This window comes from Harpegnathos saltator, unplaced genomic scaffold (assembly GCF_003227715.2).
Source record: "Harpegnathos saltator strain DR-91 unplaced genomic scaffold, Hsal_v8.6 scaffold58, whole genome shotgun sequence".
Lineage (NCBI taxonomy): Eukaryota > Metazoa > Arthropoda > Insecta > Hymenoptera > Formicidae > Harpegnathos > Harpegnathos saltator.
This window is the reverse complement of record NW_020230404.1, coordinates 2,101,819-2,123,845: the sequence shown is the minus strand read 5'-3', so window position 1 is coordinate 2,123,845 and position 22,027 is coordinate 2,101,819. Positions and strand designations below refer to the sequence as shown.

The 22,027-nt window shown below is 38.6% G+C and overlaps 6 protein-coding genes and 1 long non-coding RNA gene across 8 annotated transcripts; 4 read left to right on the top strand and 3 right to left on the bottom strand.

The window, feature by feature from the left end:
• Positions 1 to 813: 813 nt before the first annotated feature.
• LOC105187898 (erlin-2) lies at positions 814 to 2,821 on the top strand. Of its 2 annotated transcripts, XM_011149023.3 has the most exons (5): positions 814 to 962; positions 1,244 to 1,371; positions 1,452 to 1,641; positions 1,730 to 1,988; positions 2,091 to 2,821. In XM_011149023.3, exons 2-5 carry the CDS (start codon positions 1,264 to 1,266, stop codon positions 2,512 to 2,514), a joined length of 981 nt encoding a protein of 326 aa, XP_011147325.1. In that variant the 5' UTR covers positions 814 to 962; positions 1,244 to 1,263; the 3' UTR covers positions 2,515 to 2,821. The 2 variants fall into 2 exon arrangements, with proteins under 2 accessions (XP_011147325.1, XP_025159673.1); XM_025303888.1 differs by lacking the exon at positions 814 to 962 and having other exon boundaries at positions 971 to 1,371.
• A 10-nt stretch (positions 2,822 to 2,831) lies between these two features.
• LOC105187897 (SET domain-containing protein SmydA-8) lies at positions 2,832 to 6,716 on the bottom strand. Its single transcript, XM_011149022.2, has 7 exons — positions 6,277 to 6,716; positions 5,704 to 5,893; positions 5,184 to 5,411; positions 4,462 to 4,746; positions 3,820 to 4,107; positions 3,526 to 3,736; positions 2,832 to 3,282 (listed from the first exon to the last, which is right to left on the bottom strand). Exons 1-7 carry the CDS (start codon positions 6,324 to 6,326, stop codon positions 2,981 to 2,983), a joined length of 1,554 nt encoding a protein of 517 aa, XP_011147324.1. The 5' UTR covers positions 6,327 to 6,716; the 3' UTR covers positions 2,832 to 2,980.
• Positions 6,717 to 6,790: 74 nt separating this feature from the next.
• On the bottom strand, positions 6,791 to 11,283 carry LOC105187896 (SET and MYND domain containing, arthropod-specific, member 3). Its single transcript, XM_011149021.3, has 9 exons — positions 11,025 to 11,283; positions 10,691 to 10,764; positions 10,145 to 10,364; positions 9,590 to 9,840; positions 9,339 to 9,506; positions 8,359 to 8,585; positions 7,864 to 8,074; positions 7,156 to 7,301; positions 6,791 to 7,093 (listed from the first exon to the last, which is right to left on the bottom strand). Exons 1-9 carry the CDS (start codon positions 11,037 to 11,039, stop codon positions 6,861 to 6,863), a joined length of 1,545 nt encoding a protein of 514 aa, XP_011147323.1. The 5' UTR covers positions 11,040 to 11,283; the 3' UTR covers positions 6,791 to 6,860.
• Positions 6,969 to 10,722, top strand: LOC112589674 (uncharacterized). The gene is made up of 5 exons (XR_003113696.1): positions 6,969 to 7,111; positions 7,812 to 8,089; positions 8,298 to 8,521; positions 10,172 to 10,545; positions 10,669 to 10,722. It is a non-coding gene; the product is annotated as an uncharacterized LOC112589674 (long non-coding RNA).
• Positions 11,284 to 11,900: 617 nt separating the features above from the next.
• On the top strand, positions 11,901 to 15,890 carry LOC105187903 (voltage-dependent anion-selective channel). Its single transcript, XM_011149030.3, has 6 exons — positions 11,901 to 12,036; positions 12,884 to 13,206; positions 13,382 to 13,503; positions 13,678 to 13,786; positions 13,883 to 14,091; positions 14,515 to 15,890. The coding sequence occupies exons 2-6, from the start codon at positions 12,887 to 12,889 to the stop codon at positions 14,604 to 14,606; spliced, it is 852 nt and encodes a 283-aa protein (XP_011147332.1). The 5' UTR covers positions 11,901 to 12,036; positions 12,884 to 12,886; the 3' UTR covers positions 14,607 to 15,890.
• A 63-nt stretch (positions 15,891 to 15,953) lies between these two features.
• On the bottom strand, positions 15,954 to 18,911 carry CSN4 (COP9 signalosome subunit 4). Its single transcript, XM_011149029.3, has 8 exons — positions 18,749 to 18,911; positions 18,600 to 18,679; positions 18,024 to 18,142; positions 17,775 to 17,911; positions 17,575 to 17,689; positions 17,302 to 17,491; positions 16,836 to 17,213; positions 15,954 to 16,629 (listed from the first exon to the last, which is right to left on the bottom strand). The coding sequence occupies exons 1-8, from the start codon at positions 18,829 to 18,831 to the stop codon at positions 16,496 to 16,498; spliced, it is 1,236 nt and encodes a 411-aa protein (XP_011147331.1). The 5' UTR covers positions 18,832 to 18,911; the 3' UTR covers positions 15,954 to 16,495.
• A 1,451-nt stretch (positions 18,912 to 20,362) lies between these two features.
• SrpRbeta (signal recognition particle receptor beta) lies at positions 20,363 to 21,925 on the top strand. Its single transcript, XM_011149032.3, has 4 exons — positions 20,363 to 20,658; positions 20,996 to 21,162; positions 21,241 to 21,380; positions 21,494 to 21,925. The coding sequence occupies exons 1-4, from the start codon at positions 20,400 to 20,402 to the stop codon at positions 21,828 to 21,830; spliced, it is 903 nt and encodes a 300-aa protein (XP_011147334.1). The 5' UTR covers positions 20,363 to 20,399; the 3' UTR covers positions 21,831 to 21,925.
• The last annotated feature ends 102 nt before the right edge of the window (positions 21,926 to 22,027 follow it).

Sequence of the window (22,027 nt, the reverse complement as noted above, 5' to 3'; positions counted from 1 at the left end):
CTACGCTCAAGATAATACATACAAATAGCAACAAATAGCCAGCAGTTATTGAATCGATTAGGCTACGCTGTGATCCGAACGGCTGCGACGCTTCTCCAATCATTTATCCCGGCGTGCGCTTACTCGTTAAAATTTCTGTAATTAATAATTGCTAAACTATTAAGAATATCGCAAAACAGTATGGGACTTTTATATTAGTATTAACCCGCTTTATGTCTCCACGAGCTCTGCAACAATTGTTAGGAGATACATTGTATATAGGGTATCGCAGAACAATTTTTACGACGACGACGACGACGATACGGGCTTAAGACTTCCCCTACGCCATTCCTGGAACCTAACCTTAAATCAGCGGCACACGGTGCTTGTTTTCATCCAGCAAGCAATCCGGCACGAAAACAAGCACCGTGTGCCGCTGGCTTAATAGTAGCTGGAATGAATAGTCGATTAATCGAAGTAATCGAAAGTAAACTCGATATATAATTTTAAATGTAAAATCTCTTCTTTCATTCTCTCATAAGAATTATTCAAATTTACTATACATAATTTTTATTTATTGTAGATATTCACTTGATTAATTAAATTCACTCGTTATTTCTATATAAAAGATCTTTAAGGTAAATTCTTTTTGCAATTTAATCGTTGAATCTATGTAAATAAAGGGATAAAGAGGCAAATATATATATGGATTCACTTTATATTTCTTTTGTTGATACTAGAATATAAAAGTAGAAGTATTAATGCAAAAAGCAATACAGTTTCCGTTGTTCCCGATGGGCCGTACATTACCTTAAGCCGATATCTATAACAAAAAAAGTATCAGGAGGAAGCGGTATGGCCACTAGTTGAAATCGCGAGCAACTTATTTCATAAGATGAAATTAACAGACTGTATTGTAATTTCTAATTATAATTACGTGTCCGTTATATTGTAACGCAAATAATTGTCGTTTTTTGCATCAGGTATTATTCATTTGTCGCTGACACGTACGAAAATAACCTCTCTTTATGGCATTCAAAATTTTGGGAATCGAGCCAGCGAGCTGGATGGATTTGCTATAATTGCGCTCTTGATATAATTATCGCTTTATATTTACGCGTTATGTAACTATTACAGTTTCGAGCTAGATACAATACTGTTATTTCAATCGAACGTGACTCACCTTGTGTACACTATATAACCTAAGTGTTCCACACAACACATGTATACATTTCTTAGGTTGACCGTTTTATTTGATTTTCAGTATACTATAAACAGACAAGTATGTTCAATCAAAGAATTATAGCAATTTGCTTCCTCGTGTGTTTCGCAATAGTATTTAATTTTTCTCTTCATCGAATCGAGGAGGGTCATGTTGGGGTGTACTTTAGGGTAAGTTTTAATTATAATATTTTTTCTATTGCATCCAAAATCATACAGTATTCCTCAGCTATTTCGTGAATTTTTATCAGGGAGGTGCATTGTTACCTCAAGTGAGCAATCCAGGTTTTCACATGATGATACCATTATTAACAACTTATCGTTCAGTTCAAGTAACTCTGCAGACAGATGAAGTAAAGAATGTGCCATGTGGAACTAGTGGTGGTGTAATGATCTATTTCGATCGTATAGAAGTTGTGAACATATTAGATGCAAATAGTGGTGAGTCTTTTCGAGCAATTCAATCCCTTAATACTTCATAAAACTATTGTTTATATTCCCATGCTATAACATATATTTGTTTTTGCAGTATACAACATGGTGAGAAACTTCACAGCGGATTATGACCGTACATTAATTTTCAATAAAGTACATCATGAGTTAAATCAGTTTTGTTCTGTGCACACATTGCATGAAGTATACATCGACTTATTTGACCAAATCGATGAGAACCTCAAGACTGCGCTTCAAAAGGATTTGAATGAATTAGCACCTGGTCTTAATATACAAGCTGTCAGAGTGACAAAACCAAAGATTCCTGAGACAATCAGGAAAAATTACGAATTAATGTAAGTAATTATTTCATTAATTTTCAATTCAATTTTCTTCAAATCTCATTTCTGACATATTTTTATATTTTATATTAACTTATCTCACATTTTATGTTTTAGGGAAGCAGAGAAGACAAAGCTGCTAATATCCACGCAACATCAAAAAGTAGTAGAAAAAGATGCAGAGACTGATCGCAAGAAGGCAGTCATTGAAGCAGAGAAGGAAGCACAAGTTGCAAAGATTCAGTACAATCAAAAGATTATGGAGAAGGAATCGCTGCAACAAATGGCAGCAATTGAAGATAAGATGCATTTAGCAAGACAGAAGAGCCGTTCGGATGCTGAGTTCTACCAGATGAAGATGCAAGCTGAGGCGAATCAACTATTATTGTCTAAAGAATTTCTAGAACTAAAGAAGTACGAATCTTTGGCACATAACGCGAAGATATATTACGGGCATGACATTCCAAAAATGTTCGCCTATGGAGATTGTGCGCACGATTCCAGTTCTGTCACCAGCGCAAATGTCGAAAATAAGTCATGAACAACAGATAATCCGGACCCTGTTTCATTGATCACACACATCATATTAATATATGGAATGAAATGGTTGATTTTATTAGCCGAAGCAGTCAATACTCTCAGGACATGTGAGTGCAAAGTTTCTGTGGAGAGCTTCAAACTGTTTACAACTTACAGTGACGTGCGACTATATCTTCAAGGCGAGTGTGTTACCTGTTCCTCCGAATTAACTGTGACGTGTGGAATTAAATTTCTTTTGTATACCTATATCTATTTATTAAATCTATACAGATGAATACATCGTAAATACAGTATAAGTATACGACTTATTCTCCTGTTTGTTATTATTATTACGCAGTAACAGATAATTTTTTTTCTCACGACAGTATGTCATTACACGACAATTGAGTAATTATCATATATTAACAATAATAATAATAATAATAATAATAACTTATAAAGAGAAATATCCCGTTCATCGTGACATGTTACTTGATCTTCTTGTGGTTCTCTTTCGCTCTACGCACATGGACTTTCGTTTCTTCCGGTGGTAGAGATTTCACATCGCCTATGTTCTGATTTAGCGTTCGTAATTCTTCCAGCGCTCGCTTAGCCAATTTCCCTTCCGGAGTTGTTGCAGGCTCCAAGAGAAGCATAGTCAGAGCTTTCTTTAGAAGATCTCTGGCCTCTTCTAGTTGACACGCCAATTGTGTGGACGAAATCTCGCGAGCGGAGTATGATCGATTCGCCAATATTATCATGGGCAAATGCATTTCGTATAACATTATGCCTGAAAAATTGGTACTCACGATAATCACATAATCATATACGACTTGATGATAATAGAATATTGTTATTACAGACACGTAAGATATTGTTGTTAGAGTATTACTGAAATGTTTCTGATGTTTTCCAGATGCTTGTATTCTACTTGAAAAAATTGGGCTTATCACGAGCCACAGGATACAAATAAAAGATACAGCCACAGATAAAATTCTAAGAAAACGCGCAATGAGATTATGCGTGCTCGTACCTTTCAAACGCGATATGCCCGGCTCCACTATATCCAATACGCTGTAGATTTCTTTACACGTGTCCAACATCTTTTGTATAATCTTCTTCTGAGGATTTGGAGATGTCATCTCTTTCCTGCATGTCGCCAGTAACTTCTGCTTCAAGGACAGCATCAGGAAGTGATTGGTGTGCAACGATCGGGATAATTTTTTAAGCAAGCCATCTAGACTCTGCAAATCACCAGGTCACGGCAAAGGTTACGTGGGGAAAAATGTAAGAGCTAAATGTGTTTTAAAAGTCAATCATCGCGAACTTTTATATCGATGTCCTCGCACTCCTCGATGAGCGTCCTACAGATATTCAGCGTAGCTCTGATAAGACGGCCGCCGTAGGTCCGCTTGCATGTCTGACACTGCCATCGACTCTCCCGCGCATACGGGTCGACGATTGAAGTATCTTGCATTTCTATGAATCCCTTCTTGCAACGTGGGCACAGCAAACTGCTCAAGTGCGACTGCAACTCGCAAGAGTCCTTACACAAATCGCATTCGCATTCGAAGTACTTGCCCTCGCGAAGATGCTCTCTTCTGTCGGCTGTGCCCTGATTAACAAGTATAAATAATGTATAAATAATGGGTCTGTTCTTTTTTGAAGAACTTCTGAAGTAATGCGATAAATTAGGGTGAGAGAAAATATATTTGTTTCACTCTAACTTATTGCACTAGTTCAGAAATTCTTAAAAAAAGAACAAGCCTATTGTTACAGAATAAAACAATTTCTTCTTTAAGCTTGGAGCTTCTTCACTCAGCACAGCTTCGTTATCGGCAGAGCAATGACAAGTAGCTTCTTTTAATAAGAAACGTGGGACAAAGAAAAGTGGGAAATGTGCTTCGAACAGCGAATGACAGATATATCACTCTCAGTTAGGTTCATGTTTACGAAACAATGAACTGACCAGCAGCGACGAAGTGTAATTGAAAAGAATAGGCTCGTTTTCCCCGATTGCCACGCTCGCATAAACGGTCAACCGGAAATCATCGTCCACGGTGAGATGAGTGTTGCCTCTGCAGTCGTGAGCCATCAGGGCTGCCTCAACATATAAACCCCGAAGAAGAAGACCATCGAGAGCACCGGGTGATCGCAGCTCGAAGGTATTCACGTCTAAAATGCCGCACAATTTCTGCATTAATTCCGCACTGGGTGGCTCGATTCCATCAGGTACGCGGAGCATTCGAATCACCTATACATACATACATACATACGTACATACATCATCCACATATTGAGTGTTGCGGCTTAATGAGAGCGTCTGAATACCTCCGACGTTCTTCAAGTAAAAGAGGGAAGCGGGAGAGACTCTTGCGTGACTCAAAGAAACGAAAAGTACGACGATGATAGAAGAGAAATTTTCCATGAGGTAATTTTTAATCAAATCCTCAAAATAAATCATCAGAGGAAGCGATCGGTTTTGTGCAAGAGATTGACGGTTTGAAACTTGAAGTACTTGCGAAATATCGATTGAATTATCTCATCTGTACAAAAATCTATGTAAGAACTATCTATGTAAGAACACGTATGAAGCAGAAGCTTCCGAATTATTTGCGGCTCGCTTCGCGCCGAAGGTGGGGATCCACGTCGAACATTTAGCGCGCATAATTTCGTTCACTGGCGACTCACATTCACCACATTGACTTCTCTGTCCTTCCAGACGGGCGTACCCATCCTCTCGTGCAGATGGTCCTCCATGTGGTCTACCTGTTCCCACACAGCCGGATTCCTACATTTTATCAGCCATAATCGCAGCGCCAACAAAATCCCCGTCGCGTCGATTCCGTTCTTCGCCAGGAGATCTCGATTCTCCCCGAGTATCAAGCACTCGTCGCTCGTATGATGCTTCGTCCGCGTCTTGAAAGATAGCGAGGAGAAGAAGCGTTATATTTCGATACGTTGCGTTCCGCAATGCGGCGGTTCTCAAACTCTCTCGCTGGAGCTTTCTTTATTAGGTGAGCGAAATTGCGCGGCGCGTGCTGACACCAGTTGCGCACGTATCTTCCCCAAACGACCGTCGCTCGCGTTAAACGCGTCCGGACTGCTGGCGAATGCGTGTTTCCTTGCTCCGCACAGTCGCGCATTTCTCACACGAATATCCTAGAACTTTGAGAATCGCCGGTATGTAATGTATTCTGGCATATACTACCTCGCACGCTACGCTGCACAGCGGCGCGAGGTTACATCTAGAGCAAACGTATTGTCTTCCGATCTTCGATAACGAGCGCAGGCATGCAAAGCACAAGCGGTCCTTCCTGTACGTCATCGGACCGACCGCGATCGGTTCCTCGCGAATGATGACTTCTCCTGCCGCTATATTTTTAGCTGCTACGAGGTATCTGGTGACAGCAAAGAAGTATGAGTGCAGCGTGAGCTGTCGATCGCGCAGTGATAGATACACGTACACGACTTGCTCCTCCTCGATACAATTGCGAGATGGTGTCTATTTCGATCGAGAAGGCGCTAAATTTACCGTCAAAGATAGCGTCCTGCACGCGAGTTGTCTTTTTCTCCTTGCGAAAACTCGCAACTCGTGTCAAGAAGCAGCACGCGTGCGTTTAACGACCGACGGTTATTCGGCGGATAAAGATCGTGTGACTAATCGCGAATGCATTGTCGTGTATTAACAGAGCGCAATTTTTGTTTACACGCGCGCGGTGATGTACAACCGAGACGTAAATCATGCTTATTAGCGACGTGCTTAATTACACGGTAGTCGTACCTGCCAAGTCTTCCCGAATGCGTAACTTTATACTTCGGAATGGGCGCCATAATTTATCCGAATTACTTCCTTCGAGTTTGCGATTGTCGACCCGTAACTGGCATGGGGAAGCGGACGCCAGTAATATGAACCGTCTTCCTCCGGTACACACGCGACGCACTGTATTATTAGACACCGGTGGAATCGCGCGCGCTACACTCTGCGCGATACAAGGTGATGCACACGGTTACAGCTTTATGGCGCAATCAAATCGCTGTCAAATCCGAGATGCACTATCTCACGACGATCGCGAATCTAATTAATTGCCCCGCGTTGAGATGACCAGCGCCGTGCAATTATGACTTGCGATATTACCAGAGAGGATTAAGATGCGAATGACTCCTGCGCAATTCTTCGTCGATTCGGCCGCCTCACAAGGTCACGTTGAGCAATCGACGACGAGAGTTGCGGAATTCGGTATTAACGTCGCCAAATTTTGGGATCTGCGTCCGTTGAGGACGATGAAAAGAGAAAATACGTAAAGGTGTGAGTTTATTGGTAAACAAGTTCGCACAAGTAAGAATATATTTACACAACGAATATATTTATAAATTATTTATGGATTCTTCCAATTGGATCAGGGACTCCTTGGCGACGAGTCCTATCTGCCCCTCTGCCGTCTCCGGCGATTCCAATGTTAATATCGTGGCCGCCTCTTTTAGGATGTTTGCGGCTTCCGTCATCTTGGACTTTAGACCGGCTTCGTCGATGACATCGGCATTCCATTGGCCTTTAGCTAGGAAGAGTAACGGTGCGTGCAGCTCGTATAACGTCATACCTGTCGAAAAAAGATGAGGTAATTAATTATCTACACGTCTGGGCGCGCAGGCATGTGCGTACCTCTTATACGACTGTATCCGGGCTCCACCACGTCCAATATCTGAAGTAACAAACGACACATGTCGACTTTGTGCTCCAACACGACGTCCGGCAGATCGTCCAATAAATACTCGTCAACTCGGCCGTACATTTGAGTCAACGAATGCCTGTCAAACACGATATATCATAAGTACTCATTCCTTTGACCTGTATTCATTGTTTGTCATCCGATCATCTCGGATAACAAACTCGCAAAAGAAAAAAGAACAACTTACGATGACGAGGGAACAATTGTAAAAATTCACTTTTTCATCATTTTCTCGTCATTTCGGTCATCATTTTGATGTACTCGCGATTTCATATTCTACTTTTGGTATCTCACGTAAACTATTTTATCGACAATAAATTATCTAAACCAATAAGATTGATTATTTAAGGCTTGTTATTTTATTTTATTTTATTGAGTCAGAGTCGAAAGATTCGGGATTCTTCATCGACCGAGTACTCGAGTTGTTCTTGTCTGACCTTCTGGGTCGACGTTCTGGAACCGTGGACCGGTTTCCACTGTCGAAGAAGAACGGAAAATCGAACGAAACTTTTGACTGACGCAATATTCTTGTGGGATAACGTTCCGATGTCCAATTTCCTAGTTACTTCAACGTGACTCTTTTTCCCAGGTGATATCCAAATAGACAGCACTAGTTTTCGACGCAACTACGCACTACGTACCTCAGTATCGTGAGGAAAGCGTGACGAGGATGCAGAACTGATCGATACTTCCTCAGAACGGTCTCTCTCTCGTGAATCGCATCGGCTCCGTCAGCCCCGCTGATGGCCTCAACGTTATCTACTTCCGCTTGGATGATCCGGAAGACTTTGCGCACCGCTTGCCCGTTGATGGAGTACTCGCAATGCGTACACTTCCACGCGCTTTCCGCATCTAAAAACCGTACAGGTACGTGATCGAGTGTTAATATTTCGCTTGAATTTAGAGACCTGACGTATTATGAAGTAACATCGATTTCGATCATTAGCAGAAATTATATCCTAATGAGTAAAATGTATTAGCAGCCAATTTGTCATCATACGCTACTGGCAAATCCTGTTTTACCTCTACCAGCAAGCTACCGACACAATTTACAACTGCACAAAATCTGCTTCAGGTTTGGCTCTGAACTCTGGGTAAGAGATCGATACATCCGGTCGATGTGTGTATCGCCGTACCTAAGGAATCCAGCGGCAGGACGATTCCGTTGTCGCATTTGTTGCACTTGAGCGAGGACATGTGGGTGGCCAATTCCGTGGGATCTGAGCATCGCGGGCAAGCGCAGGCGAAGTGTTTGCCCTCGAGCAGGTGTTCGCGCCGCAGCAGCGTCGGAAGCAACGAGTGCGTGTAACTCGCGTAAAGTTCACCGGCCGCCGGGATTTTGAGCGTGGTGCGCAGTCGTATCCTGTAGGTGCAAAAACCGCGCGCGTAATTATGCCATTCGTACGATAGGAGCGTATCCTCATCAGCATAATGAACGACGTGAGATTTCCCGACGAGGATGCGGGCATTAATTGAGGAAGGCGTGTACGCGTGTGCGTAGGTAAAAGCGCAGACGGCTTAAGAGATATTATGCAAGGAGCGGAGGAGACTTTTTTTCCCTCGGATAAAGTCAACATCGCGTCTGAGGATCCAGACGAACGGTCGAGTTTCGTCGAAGTTCAATTTCCGGCGCGACCGAGAAGTTGTGTTTATCCGCCGTCCTTTCATTTTCACGGTTAACAATAGAACTAACGAACACTCAGGTAAGATAGAAAATCATAATATAACGTTGATGCCATCTCGAAATTTTATTTAATAATACTATTGAATATTAATTTGTTAAATATTCGATTAAGTAGCGGAATATCTAATATAAAATTAATATTTAATATTCAATAGAACCAGTAATATTTATTTGTATAAAAATTCAATTTTTTCATCATGATTTGGTCATTTTCTCGTCATTTTGATGTCATGATTTTCTATTCTGCTTGGAAATTTACATTTACATCTCTTTTTCCCGTCATTTTAAGGTCATTTTGGAGTCATCGTGAATCGGTAATTCTAGCGTTAAAGACTAACGAGATAAGAGATAGACGTTCTCGCTACAGTGTCTACAGTGTCGGAATTTGAATCAGAACCAGTATTAAGTTACGTGAAAACCGAAATATCGCACCTGTAATCGATCGGCGATATGGTATGGGACATGTTTGAGACGCACGAGTGGTTCATCATGGCGACCGTCGGATAAAGAGCCCGCGCGCTGTATCCTTTCGCCGTCCGAATTTCGAACGTGTTAATCTCCAGAATTCCGCATGCCATTTGTATGCACTCCTCCGAGAATCTACACCCACGAAAATTCATCAGAATTTATCCAGAATTTATCCATCAACGACAATCGCGCGAATAGATATTGTTAATTTATACCTGTCGAGTTTAAGTCGCTTCCTCAGGTACTCGACGATGTTGACGTGATCCGACTTCCATTGCGACTTTTGACATCTTATCTTAGTATGCGCCTCCATGTCCCTCACTTCGCTGTTCCATCTCTCGACACTCTTTTCCGACTCTAACAGAAGCCTCAACGGCGTTATACATTCTAATTGTGGCACGCCATTTTCATTGTTCTCATCCAGCGCGGCGGTTACGTTGAACTTCTCGTTCGCCTGCACGAACACCTGCCGGCGGAAAATTGATCCTTGCATACGCGAGACACAGTTACGCACAAAGCCGCATTCGCGGCTGGGATATTACAGCAATTTGCAATTAAGCCCAATAACTTTAAATACAACAAAGAATACTACTAATTAACATGACAGATATAAGAAAGAAGAAAAGACAAAAACACGCCAGATGTTTTGCCGTGCGTTTAATCGCGCTTGAACTTCACCGGTCTCTCTCTCTCTCTCCCTCTCATTGCATTGACCCTGCACGAGCGATATTCGCATTTCTCGCATTCTACATTCCGTTATTCGCATTTACCTGACACTCGTAATCTTTATGTTGCAGCGAATTCTCGCATTCCTCGCCGCAAACTGGCCAACCGCACTTGGAGCACAGCGGTTTGTCATCTGGACTAGGCGGCCAGGGTGTATAGCAGGCGAGGCACAAGGGATAGGTGCATGCTTTTGGGCCGACGACGAATGGCATCTCCGTCATGATCTCCTCGCCAGCCTGCAGTTCTCTGCTCGCGACCATGTATCTGAAAACATGATGTGACTGTGTGCTACACAAATAAACGTTAATTGCATCACGGGCAATTAAAGCGACTATATTCGGATCGTGCTATCTTGTTTTCCACGATATCATCTTTCACTGCGTTAGAGCAATTGGGAGATACCTATTGTGTGAACTACCGTGATTTATCTATCCCAGCATTTCAGGTAGCTCACTTGAGGAGAATGCTTGACGTTAACGTGCGATTTCTACTCGAGTAAATTAACTTCTTTCCGAAGCGTTTCTCGTAGCTTGAAACTAACATGCGTCTCTTTCTCATACTTCTTCAGACGGTTCAGCCGCTCCGCTTACCTGCCAACTTGATCGCTCCGGAGCACCTTGTACGCCTGCGACGTGGATTCCGCTTCCGCGGCGCCGCTACTTCCCTGTAACATTCATACACCGCTGATACTAAGAAACTATACCTGTGGCTGAAGTAATTATCGGACCGTGTGACAAGTAATTTCTCTTGAGAAAATCTATCGGAATGCCCGAAATTACTTATTACCTATTTACTTAATTTTTTTCTTTTTACTTTTGCTCAAGCCAAAATATATACGGCGAAACGTTACACTATCTTGTCACGAGAACTTCGCAAATATTTGTAGAGATAATATAAATGATGGACGACGAAGGACACACTTACCGATTTCTGCGACATTTTGATCGAAAATCGGATACTCTCGCCGGTGAAACTTGCCGATTTTCTTTTCTCACATCAGAGCGGACGATATTGTGGCGATCGAAACGTTCGTATTTGCACTGAATAAAGACCTCGCTTACTGCGCGATTTATATCCACGGCTTCTTAAAAATACCGCATCTCTCAGCTCTGCCAATGGTATAATCTAGATTGTACTAGACGAGACGTTCGCGTCGCGGCGCTTCGGACGAGACGCGTTGTGATCGGACACGTTGCGTGTCGTCATTACCATGCCTGACTGATGTATTTTTGGAGCTTCTAACGTACAGGAAGATCCAAAAGCTTCTATCGTTTTTGCGCGTAAGCAAAAGTGCGCAAGCTGTATAGCGATTGCCATCTTCTAACGCACGTCTCGTTGTCTACATCATTTTTATAATTGAGTGAAAATAATACAATACATATAGGATTCCCAAGTTACAATACAAAACACCTGATTTTTTAATTGAAACTGAAATTCTAATTCCTGGTGTCGCGTTTCACTGCGAAACGATAACAGAAAGAGAAGAATTACAAAGAAATACAAAATTTCGCCGGAAAGAGAAGAAAAGGGAAGCGAACGTATTCAGAAACGAAGAGATTTTAATGATGCATCATTTTGTAAGTGAAGTTTTACTTGCGTATCAATATCTTGTATCTTTTATTTGTCAGTATCTTTTTCTGTACTTTTTAAAATTACTTTAAAATTTTAAAATACTTTTTAAAATTTTAATTACATTTTTACGAGGAACTCTATGATAACGATGATTCAAACGTGGCGGAATATTACGTTGCATTATGCTTGCGCAGAAATAGGTTGAATATCTTTTTTTTTCAAGCGCCTTGCTATTGCGCACGCGCCGACAGCGTGGGTCGTGGCTCTCTCTCTCTTGGTACTCTCCTCGCCGCTCCGTCGCCTCTCACGAAGACGTACGACAAAGTTGCGCATTTTTCCGCCGCACGCCTCCTAACGTAAAACTGTGAGTACAAAATTGCCCATCGGGAAATTACTCCCGGAAAAAGATCCCACGCATCGCGAAACTCTCGTAAACGAAATCAGACTTGAACGGGATGTTCAACGCGAGAAATAAATCTGGATACGAGCCTCTCTCTGATGAACCGGCACGAACTTTACGTTGCCTCGTCATGTCGATTACCGCGATCGGTCGATGGGCTCTCTTGCGCCTGTAATCTATCGAGCAGGACCGGAACTTTCAAATGTACGACGTTGTCGAACGGGAAAGGACGTTTGCTTGGCGTTGCGTCGTGTACGAAGTTGATTCTAAGTTAGAATCACACGGTGGTGAATATCGTTTGACCGAGCTCTCTGCGCCTTATGTAATACCTGCGCCAGGTCAATACCATTCCCTTTAGATCGTGGAAAGGTCGGCGATTATGCTCTGTGATACCGTATTATCGCGAATTTAGCACATGTTTAGGAATACGCGACGATGACTTATCGGTTCTTGTGATTCTGGGATAAGTTCTCTCTTCCTTTCACTTTTTTTTTGATTCATAAGAATAGCTCTGTAGTGGATGAAGTTTTCGCCATAAACGCGTGAAAGTGTTTCGTATGTGGTTTTCATTCATTCACTCGGCTTAATGTACATGTATATATAATTACCACGTAGGACAGAGTACATTCTTGGCATGTACTTTGAGTTAAATTTAACCACTGTTTTGTTATTATTGATTGTATTGTTCTTTTTCTATTCGCCTTCAGCTGAGCAAATTTGTTTATTGAGAATGAGGTATAAAGAGAATCGTAGATTTTAGTTTCAATTTATTAGTTATTAATTTATAATAGCATTATTTCTCTCTTTGCAGAACATGGCTCCTCCGACGTACAGCGACTTGGGAAGGAGTGCCCGTGATGTATTCGGGCAGGGCTATCATTTTGGTCTATGCAAACTAGATGTGAAAACCAAGACCAGCTCTGACGTTGAGTTTTCCTGTGGTGGTGTGTCTAACCATGATACAGGAAAGGTATTTGGTACCTTAGAAACTAAATATAAGATCAAGGAGTATGGATTGTCATTCAGTGAGAAATGGAATACCGACAATACTCTTGCAACTGATGTTTCTATTTGTGATAAATTGGTTAAAGGACTCACGCTTGGTTATAGTTGTACCTTTTCTCCACAAACCGGGTAAGATATTTCATTGATATTAAGATAAATTCTGCAATTCCTAGAAAGATAAATCTGTAACTTTTTGAGAGTCTAATAATTTGTTATATAATACCTTGTGATTTTGAGCAAATTTAATCTTTGAAGATAGATTAAACTGCAACTTTTTTAGTGTTTAAATTTTTACTATTTACAGTTCTAAAACTGGGAAGTTGAAGACAACCTACAAACATGAGAATGTTACCGCAACTACTGACTTTGATCTTAACCTATCTGCTGGGCCACTAATTCATGCCTCAGCTGTTATCGGCTATCAAGGTAAATTTAAGTAGAATATTTAAATACTTTTTTAATATCAATGCTCAATAATATTTGAGAAAATTATTATCTATTTCTTAATGGTACTAAAACTTGATAATATATATTATTTTATTATAAAGAAACTAGCATATGTATTATCCAGTTGAATTAATACATTGCTGTGTTTTGCAGGATGGTTGGCTGGCTATCAGGGATCTTTTGATACGCAAAGGAATAAACTTACAAAGAACAACTTTGCTCTTGGATTTACCGCTTCTGATTTTGCTCTCCATACTGCTGTGTAAGTATTATTTGCTATAACATATTTGTAAAACAATACTTTACAATATTCAAACAAATTTAAACATAATATCTAATGTCCCATGACAATTTTTAGGGAGAATGGACGTGAGTTTAATAGCTCAATTTATCACAAGGTGAGACCAGATTTGGAAGGAGGAATCAATTTGGCATGGAATTCCGGCAATAATGTAACACAGTTTGGCATTGGAGCAAAGTATAACCTTGACAAAGATGCTAGTATTAGAGCCAAGGTGAATTCTCACCTTCAAATAGGTTTGGGGTATCAACAAAAACTTCATGATGGTAAATAATTTCTTTTTGAAAGATAATTTATCTCTAAATAAATTCTTGAAGGTTTTCTTCATGATTGCGCAAGTGTTCTGACATGTGAATTTCTTATAAATAAACTTATTAGTGAATTTAGAAATGTTCAGTGAGCGATAACAAGTCTAATCAGAGAAACATACAAATGAATTTTTCGTTCGCAGTGTTGGTGGACAACAGTCTATTAATAGCTGATGCTCATAGATATGCTAAATACAGAATAAGCTTCTGGCAGAATAGCAATTTTACAATAGCTACAAGTTTGCATATGGCAACATATGAAATATGTTGTTATATCGAGCAGATAAAAATCTATATATAAGAATCACATGTTAAATTTGTATAAAGTATACACATACATGCTGTGTTATGTCGCCGCAATAATTACATATCCGTTTGTAGGTGTGACTCTGACACTATCTACCAGCATCGATGGAAAGAACTTCAACACTGGTGGCCACAAATACGGTATTGCATTAGACCTTGAGGCTTAAACACGTAACACGTGTTGCGAAAAAGCTGAGGCAAATTTATCCCGTATCAATAAATATTTATGACCCTTGTGTCATAAAATCGGCGTGACAGTACATGCTTCAAATAAAGTATTGCCTATAAATGCGTAGATAGGTTGATCCCAAAATAAATACCGCAAGGTATCATGTATCATTTGCAATTAGTTGAAGGGAGCATATATTATACGCAGTTGTGAAATAGCGTTATCTTTTTATGAACGATGCAATACCGCGCATTTGAACAAGGCGAGTTTTTACGTCAAGTTTGTAACTCTTTAATTCCGTTATCGTTCAACGACATCTGACGTGCGTGGAAACCTTATCTCGGTTCCTGTTTAAAATCTTTCCGTAGATATTGAAAATGACATAAAGTCGGGCTATATAAAAAGGGATAATGCAATGATACGAAAGACAGTATCGATAGTCGAATTAATAAAGTTGAATAAAAACGAAAAGAAACATTCATAGGGGTGTAAAAATTTTTTGACCATTTGCTTCATGGTAGAATGTGCATGTGTAATCTTATATTATCTGCATTATATTGCAGTTATTACAGTTCTCGAATTGTCATACATTCAATCAGTAGTTTATCGTATTGACTCGTTTATGAATCATACAATTTTGCGAACGCCGCAGGATACTTTCGAATCTTTAACAGCGCAAATTAATTATTTTCACTTTACGAACATTCAGTATTGTACCCTTTTATTTCTCCTATTAATTTTAATTGAAGAATATCTCTAAATATCGTATTGATTGGAAATTCATGGACATATATTGAACTTTCGATTTTATCTTTAGATGTATGCACTTGTGTGCAGTCGGAAAGTATTAATATGAGTGTTTGATAAATGTACGTGCATTTCAATCGTTTAGTACTGTCACACATCGATATGAGAACACGATGCCTTCTCTTAAGCATATAAATAAGGCATAAATGCGTATATATGTATAAATTATAATTATCGGCAGCTATGTATGCCATTTTCATATTACGAGGAATAGATGCATCGACTATCTGTTCCCGATTTAAAGGAATACTGCCACGTTGGCTAAAAATTAGTGAAATGTTTGTCTCAAATATTATCAGACCGTCAAGTTTCTTTGTAGAATTTCCACATTTGAATTATACACACATATACAGCCACATATATGATAAGTAACGATCATATTTTCAAAGGACACAGTGAATAATTGCGCATAGCTATACATGTAATTCCACTCCGCTTTATTTTATATAGGAAATATATAATTATGTTTGTGAAAGGAGGAGAACGGTTTTTATTTTCCTCGACGGTTGGTTATTTGTCTAGGAAAGAACATTGTACGAAGTATGAATGTGATTTATTTACAAGAAGAACTTACATTGCTTTTCCATCTACAATGATCTTGTCTAAATTTTATAGCGGAATCAGATTTTAGAAATGAGAGACGACATGTGTCCTTAACAGTTCCCTCTGAGTTCATCGGTTTGTAATGTTCATAGCAACAAATTTGAATCCATGTTTTAGTTCTAATTTTTTCTCTTCTTTAGCAAGCGTGCTAAGAGATATTAGGATTGACATTGTAGTTTTCACAACGCAATATGCATTTAAGAAAACGTAATACTGCCTATTGATGGTTAGAAAAAGAAGAAAACATAAATATATCTCTGGGAAATTATTAACGAAAGATTTTACATGATGCCATTGCGGAAGGTAACCGAATAAAGTGTATGTTACACATGACGTGCGTTGGGCAATACTCGCGTTTCAGCAGTGAGCTATGTGTTTTACTGATTTTGGCTGGTTCCGTTATCATATACATGTTACAAGCGATTTCCGCGATTCTGCGCGATCGGTTTTCTCTTCGTATTATAAACAAGACCTATATTAATGCACCATTTGATCTTCCATAACTTTCGCGATCCACTCCGGCTCCGTCTGAGCGATCTTCTCGATTATTTGATTCACTTGATAACAGAGCGATTGTATTTGCTTGTCCCACGTTGGTAAGGTCTCACGTGCTGCATCAAGGAACAATTTATGTAAATACAAAATGCAGAGGAAAGGATTAAGGACTGACCAAGGCAAACGCGAAGAACACCAGTGGCTCTCATTGCTCGCACCATCGTCTGCATTCTGCTTCGCATTTGCCGAAGATATGTAAGTTCCACGATCGAAGAGTAATATGAATGATGAAGCTCAAAGATGTTTGAGGCGAATTACTTACTTTCAAAGTGTACTATAGAATCAATCTGATCTATGTATCCATTCATTCTACCTTCGGTGATCATTTGGCTAGCAATTTTCTCCGCTTTGGTAGGCGGGATATCCAGTAATGCACCTAATTCTTCGAATGTAATGTTATTGTACAATTTACTAGCGGACAGCAAATTGTGTTCAATAACAGCACGATCGAGTATGGTGGAGCCTAATCCGTCTATAGTGCACGCTTTCTGGTGAGGCTGCAGTAACGCCTCAAATTCTTGCAATTCGGAACGTCGTATAATACGATCCAAATACATTTTCTCAAGAATCGAGTAAGCCGGTAATTGCTGGCAGCGTTCGTCTTTAAACAACGTTGCCAACATCCGACTTCTTTGCTGTCCTGTAACGAAACAAAGACTAGTTAGGCAATCCAAACAATAAGATCGTGAGATCAAATGGAGCCATGCGGTAATCAATTAATTCCTTGCCTGCAGAAGCCAATACTGTGCAAATCAATGCGTTTCTAAGAGCTGTCATGCGCTCATCCTCATGAATAATAGTCCTGTATGATAATTCATTGTACCTCTGGGCTGCCTCTATGAATTTTCTCCTATAATCTAATACCCTGGCATAGCACACTTTGTAATAAATTTGTAACTGTTCATTTTTCGACTCAGCCTGCCAAACAACAACAGAAGAAATTAAAAGAATACACAATTTGTACAAAAAATATGTTAATGATAAAGAGAAAGAATAATCACCTGCAAAAGCGACGCTCGATTAATAAATGCTTCAGCTTGGACTGGATCATCATCTTCCAAGTACAATCTGGCAATTTTAAGATAAGTCTCGAGTTTGTAATCAACAGTATATTGCCTGAAACAGTCAATTTTATTAATATAATTAATGTACAGGGAATTATGTCAATAGATTTAATTGCCATAAGTGTATATAAGAATACTTTTGTCCTGTTTCCAACGGTATGCCAACTAAAACATTTGCTGCTTCTCGCCAATTCTGATTACGTTCGTAAATTTCAGCTAAGTGTTGCCTTATACTAGCTACCTGTTCTTCAAAGGAAATTACACGGGGCTGAACCTGGATCATAATCAAGTTATTTTGTTTAGAAACTTAATTTAATATTCAACTATTTAGTATTAAAATTATATCCATTTTTGTGTACTTCATGATTAAATTAATAATGTCTTACCTTATCTAATGTGTAATGCGAAACAGCTTTTGATATTTCATCTGGTAAATAAAGTAAACGACTGCTCACATCAGTTAGAACTTGCCTTGAAATCACCAAGCTTACATTCTCATTTACAACTGCAATAAAAATTTTTCTAGAAATATTGATTACCTAGACTTTATACATATATATATATATATATATATATATATATATATATATATATATATATATACATACATATATATGTATAAAGTCTAAATAATATGTATATATATCTTTTTTTTTTAAATTATTTGTTTATAATATAGTTCATGATCATTTTTTTAGATGACTGATTTTTTAGATGATATAACTATATATAATAGTTCAGCGTTATAACATATTCAATTCAAGAGACAAAACAATATATCTTAATATGCATCATACATGTACTTTGAGATTGGGATATTGTACATACAAATGTTTTCAAGACTTTGTATAACCTGATAGCGAAATTAAGTTGCACAAATTTCGGAAAAAGATAGTAGACCCATTCAAATGTTTCAAGTGTGTTAAGACATCAAAGTTGCTTGCGGGATAAAAATAACATACTTGCTTCGATGAACGTTTTCAAGGCATCAACCAGTTCTTCGCCGGAAGACAACAATATCTGATCCAAAGTTCCGCGATATCTAAACAAGGGATCGTTTATTCGCGCGTGAACAGATAAATTAGATATCAATTATACTTCATACGCTTACTTCTCGGCCTGGTCTTTGTGGGAACCGCCGGAATGAGCCAAATTTGTGAGTTGTTGACGTACTGAAGCCACCGTCACCACCATCTTTTCTCGCGATGACTTTATTCGCTACTACGAGCTACAGAAGCAGAATGCGGACGCGGACGCGATTCTTTAACCGACATGAGAACCATCTACGGGCAATTTGTCGAATATCTTAAGAAAAGGGGCTACATATATTATAACTACACCTTTCTCTCCAATTTCTCTTTTTTCCTATACTTTTCATCAAGATTTCAGTAGATAGGTCAAATTCAAAAGATGTTTAACTATTTCATCGAAATGTTCATTTCTTCTACACTATATACCACCCAATCAAACATATCACCATGCCTAAGTTAAAATCTGTTGAATTTTACCTATTTTATAAGTAAAAAGAATAATTATTCATTTTTTGTGCACAGTATAAAATGTGTTTAGCCGTAATATTAAATCAAATTATATGAAAATAAAGTTTTTTAATTAGCTATTACGCGTAAAATTTTAGATTGAGAAAGTTTCCGAAGTTACTATCAAATTATAAAGATAAAAAATAAAAGAACGTCTAATTAATTGTTTAGTTTAATTAACAATAAAAATATGTTTTATTTATCGTTGAGTTGTATGCACCATGGAACATGACATGTAGAATAACGTAACCAGTAAGCAAATCAACCAATCATAAGTGAAACGTTAACGATGACTGCTCCCGTTCTCAACTATAATTGGTTAATTTGTTCGAATATATATATATATATATATATGGCAGCGATTTCCGAAGAATCAGGGCCCGTCGTGTACGATGTTTTTCACATATTTTCGAAAATAAGGGCCTAGAGCAATTCTATCCTGTTGTTTCACGGTGAAATTTGCCTTTTCCGTTTCTCTTTTCCGCTGTTTTGAACTCCATGACTGTACCTTTAATATCAATTCTAGTAACATTGAACAAGAAACTATCGTTTAGGGAATAATCAAGGTAAGAAAATATCATATGATAATCGATTTTATAAGATAAAGATAGTTGATGTCAAAATAATCGAGGTAAAATCGTTCCAGCGGGAAGTACCCAATTCGACACAGCACGATTCGACACAACCAACTGATGCGAAGTATAAAGCGTGGTCTACAATGGCAGTAAGTAGTAAGAAGTACGCGTAAGCGGTAAGAAATAAACCAATCACAATCGATTGTGACAAAAATAATCAACTGTGATTGGTCCATTTCTTACTGTTCATGCTTACTTCTTACTGCTTGCGACCATTGTAGACCACGCTTTAGGCTCGTATATATGTGTAAGCTGTAAGCCGTAAAAACTGACCAATTATAGCCGATTATTTTTATAATAATCGACTGTGATTCGCCAATTCTTACGGCTTACAACTTACGACACGTATTGTAAGGTCTGGTCTACAATAAGTGTCGTAAGTTGCAAGCCGTAAGAATTGGCGAATCGCAATCGATTATTACAAAAATAATCGGCTATAATTGGTCAGTTCTTACGGCTTACAACTTACGACACGTATTGTAGAATGACCTTAAGCTAGGCCGTATCTGGTGAATTAGATCCAACCAATCATTTACTTTGTGTCCAATCGTGCTGTGTCGAATAGATACGCACCCATCTCTAGCTGTCCATGTCCATATATCCACGAGGAAGCACTGGAAAATGGCGTATGGACAAAGCTGAATGCAGTCCGGAGGCAGCAAAGAAATTTCAAACTACTACCCACGAGGGAGCGTGGGACTTGGGACACCAGGAGATCGGTGGTAGAATACTCACCTGCCAGGGAGTTACGATCATGGAGAAGCAGATAAAGCCATTACTAGAACAAAATAGCAATGCCCAGCTATTAGGAATATTAGCTGCTGTTTTTGCTATTATCTTAACGTTAGGTAGAAGCTCATTTTGTTTGAGGGTTATCAGACCGTATTGAATTTTCAGTACAACGTTTAAATCATGAATTTATGATATTTCAGTACTTTACCATGTGTTTAGATATACCAGATGGTATTATATTTTAAGATATCTTCAGATTCTCTCATGACTTCGTAATTCATAGAATAATAAACCTGTCTTGATTCTTTTCACACATATATTTTGTTTCATGAACAGTTTCGATGTTACTACTAACAAATAGCATAGGGAGTCAAAATATTTTCATCAATAAATTATTCTATTATATATTGGTCTTTCTCTCTGTATCAACTTTTAATATAATTATATCTGCAGTCTTGTTCGTGGTTTGGCGTAGGAGAAAATCTACAGGTCAAGGTATCCTCTTAACAGGTCTTAGTGATACCGGAAAAACATTAATCTATGCAAGGTTAATATGTTCTCAATTTGTGAAGACATATACATCTGTTAAGGAAAATATAGGAAACATCACAGTTAATAATGTAAGTTTTATAATATATCATGTATAAGATATATTTGCTATTTGGTTGTATATATTTTTATAGATGTATATGCTTTAGAGTTCCTTGAGAATAGTAGATATTCCTGGGGATGAACGACTTCGCAATAAATATTTTGATAAGTATAAATCATCTGCTAAGGGACTGGTCTATGTAATTGACTCTGTGACTATTCAAAAAGAAATTAGGGATGTGGCAGAGTGAGTAAAATTTGAGAAGAACAATTTGAAATTGTCAATAATATAGCTTATATAAATTTTAGTCTCTAAATATTTAATTTTATATCTTTTGTATAATTTTTATATTCTTGCAGGTACTTGTACAACTTATTGTCAGATCCTTACATGCAAAAGAACATTCCAGTTCTTATATTATGCAACAAACAAGATCAGGTCATGGCCAAAGGATGTGCAGTGATAAAGACATTATTAGAAAAGGAGATGAATTTATTACGAATGACAAAGTCTAGTCAGCTAGAGACTACTGATGCATCATCAGTTAATGTCTTCCTTGGAAAGCAGGGCAAAGATTTTGAATTTTCGCATCTGGATTCACAAATAGAGTTTGCAAATTCCTATGTTTTTAACAAGGATCCTAATGTAGAAGTGGATATTGACGAATTGAAGAAATGGTTACAAAAAGTTGCATAGTAACGGATACTGCTTTTTTTTTTAATATAAGTTACTTGTATTTTTCGTCTTTGTCTAAAACTTTGTTTTCAAATAAACTTCTAGAAAATATAAAATGTGTTAAACAAAATGTCTTAATATTTAAATAATATCTATATCACGACATTATTCCCTACTAGGGGTGCCAGATAGCTAGGATTTTCAGGATTGTTTTGGGA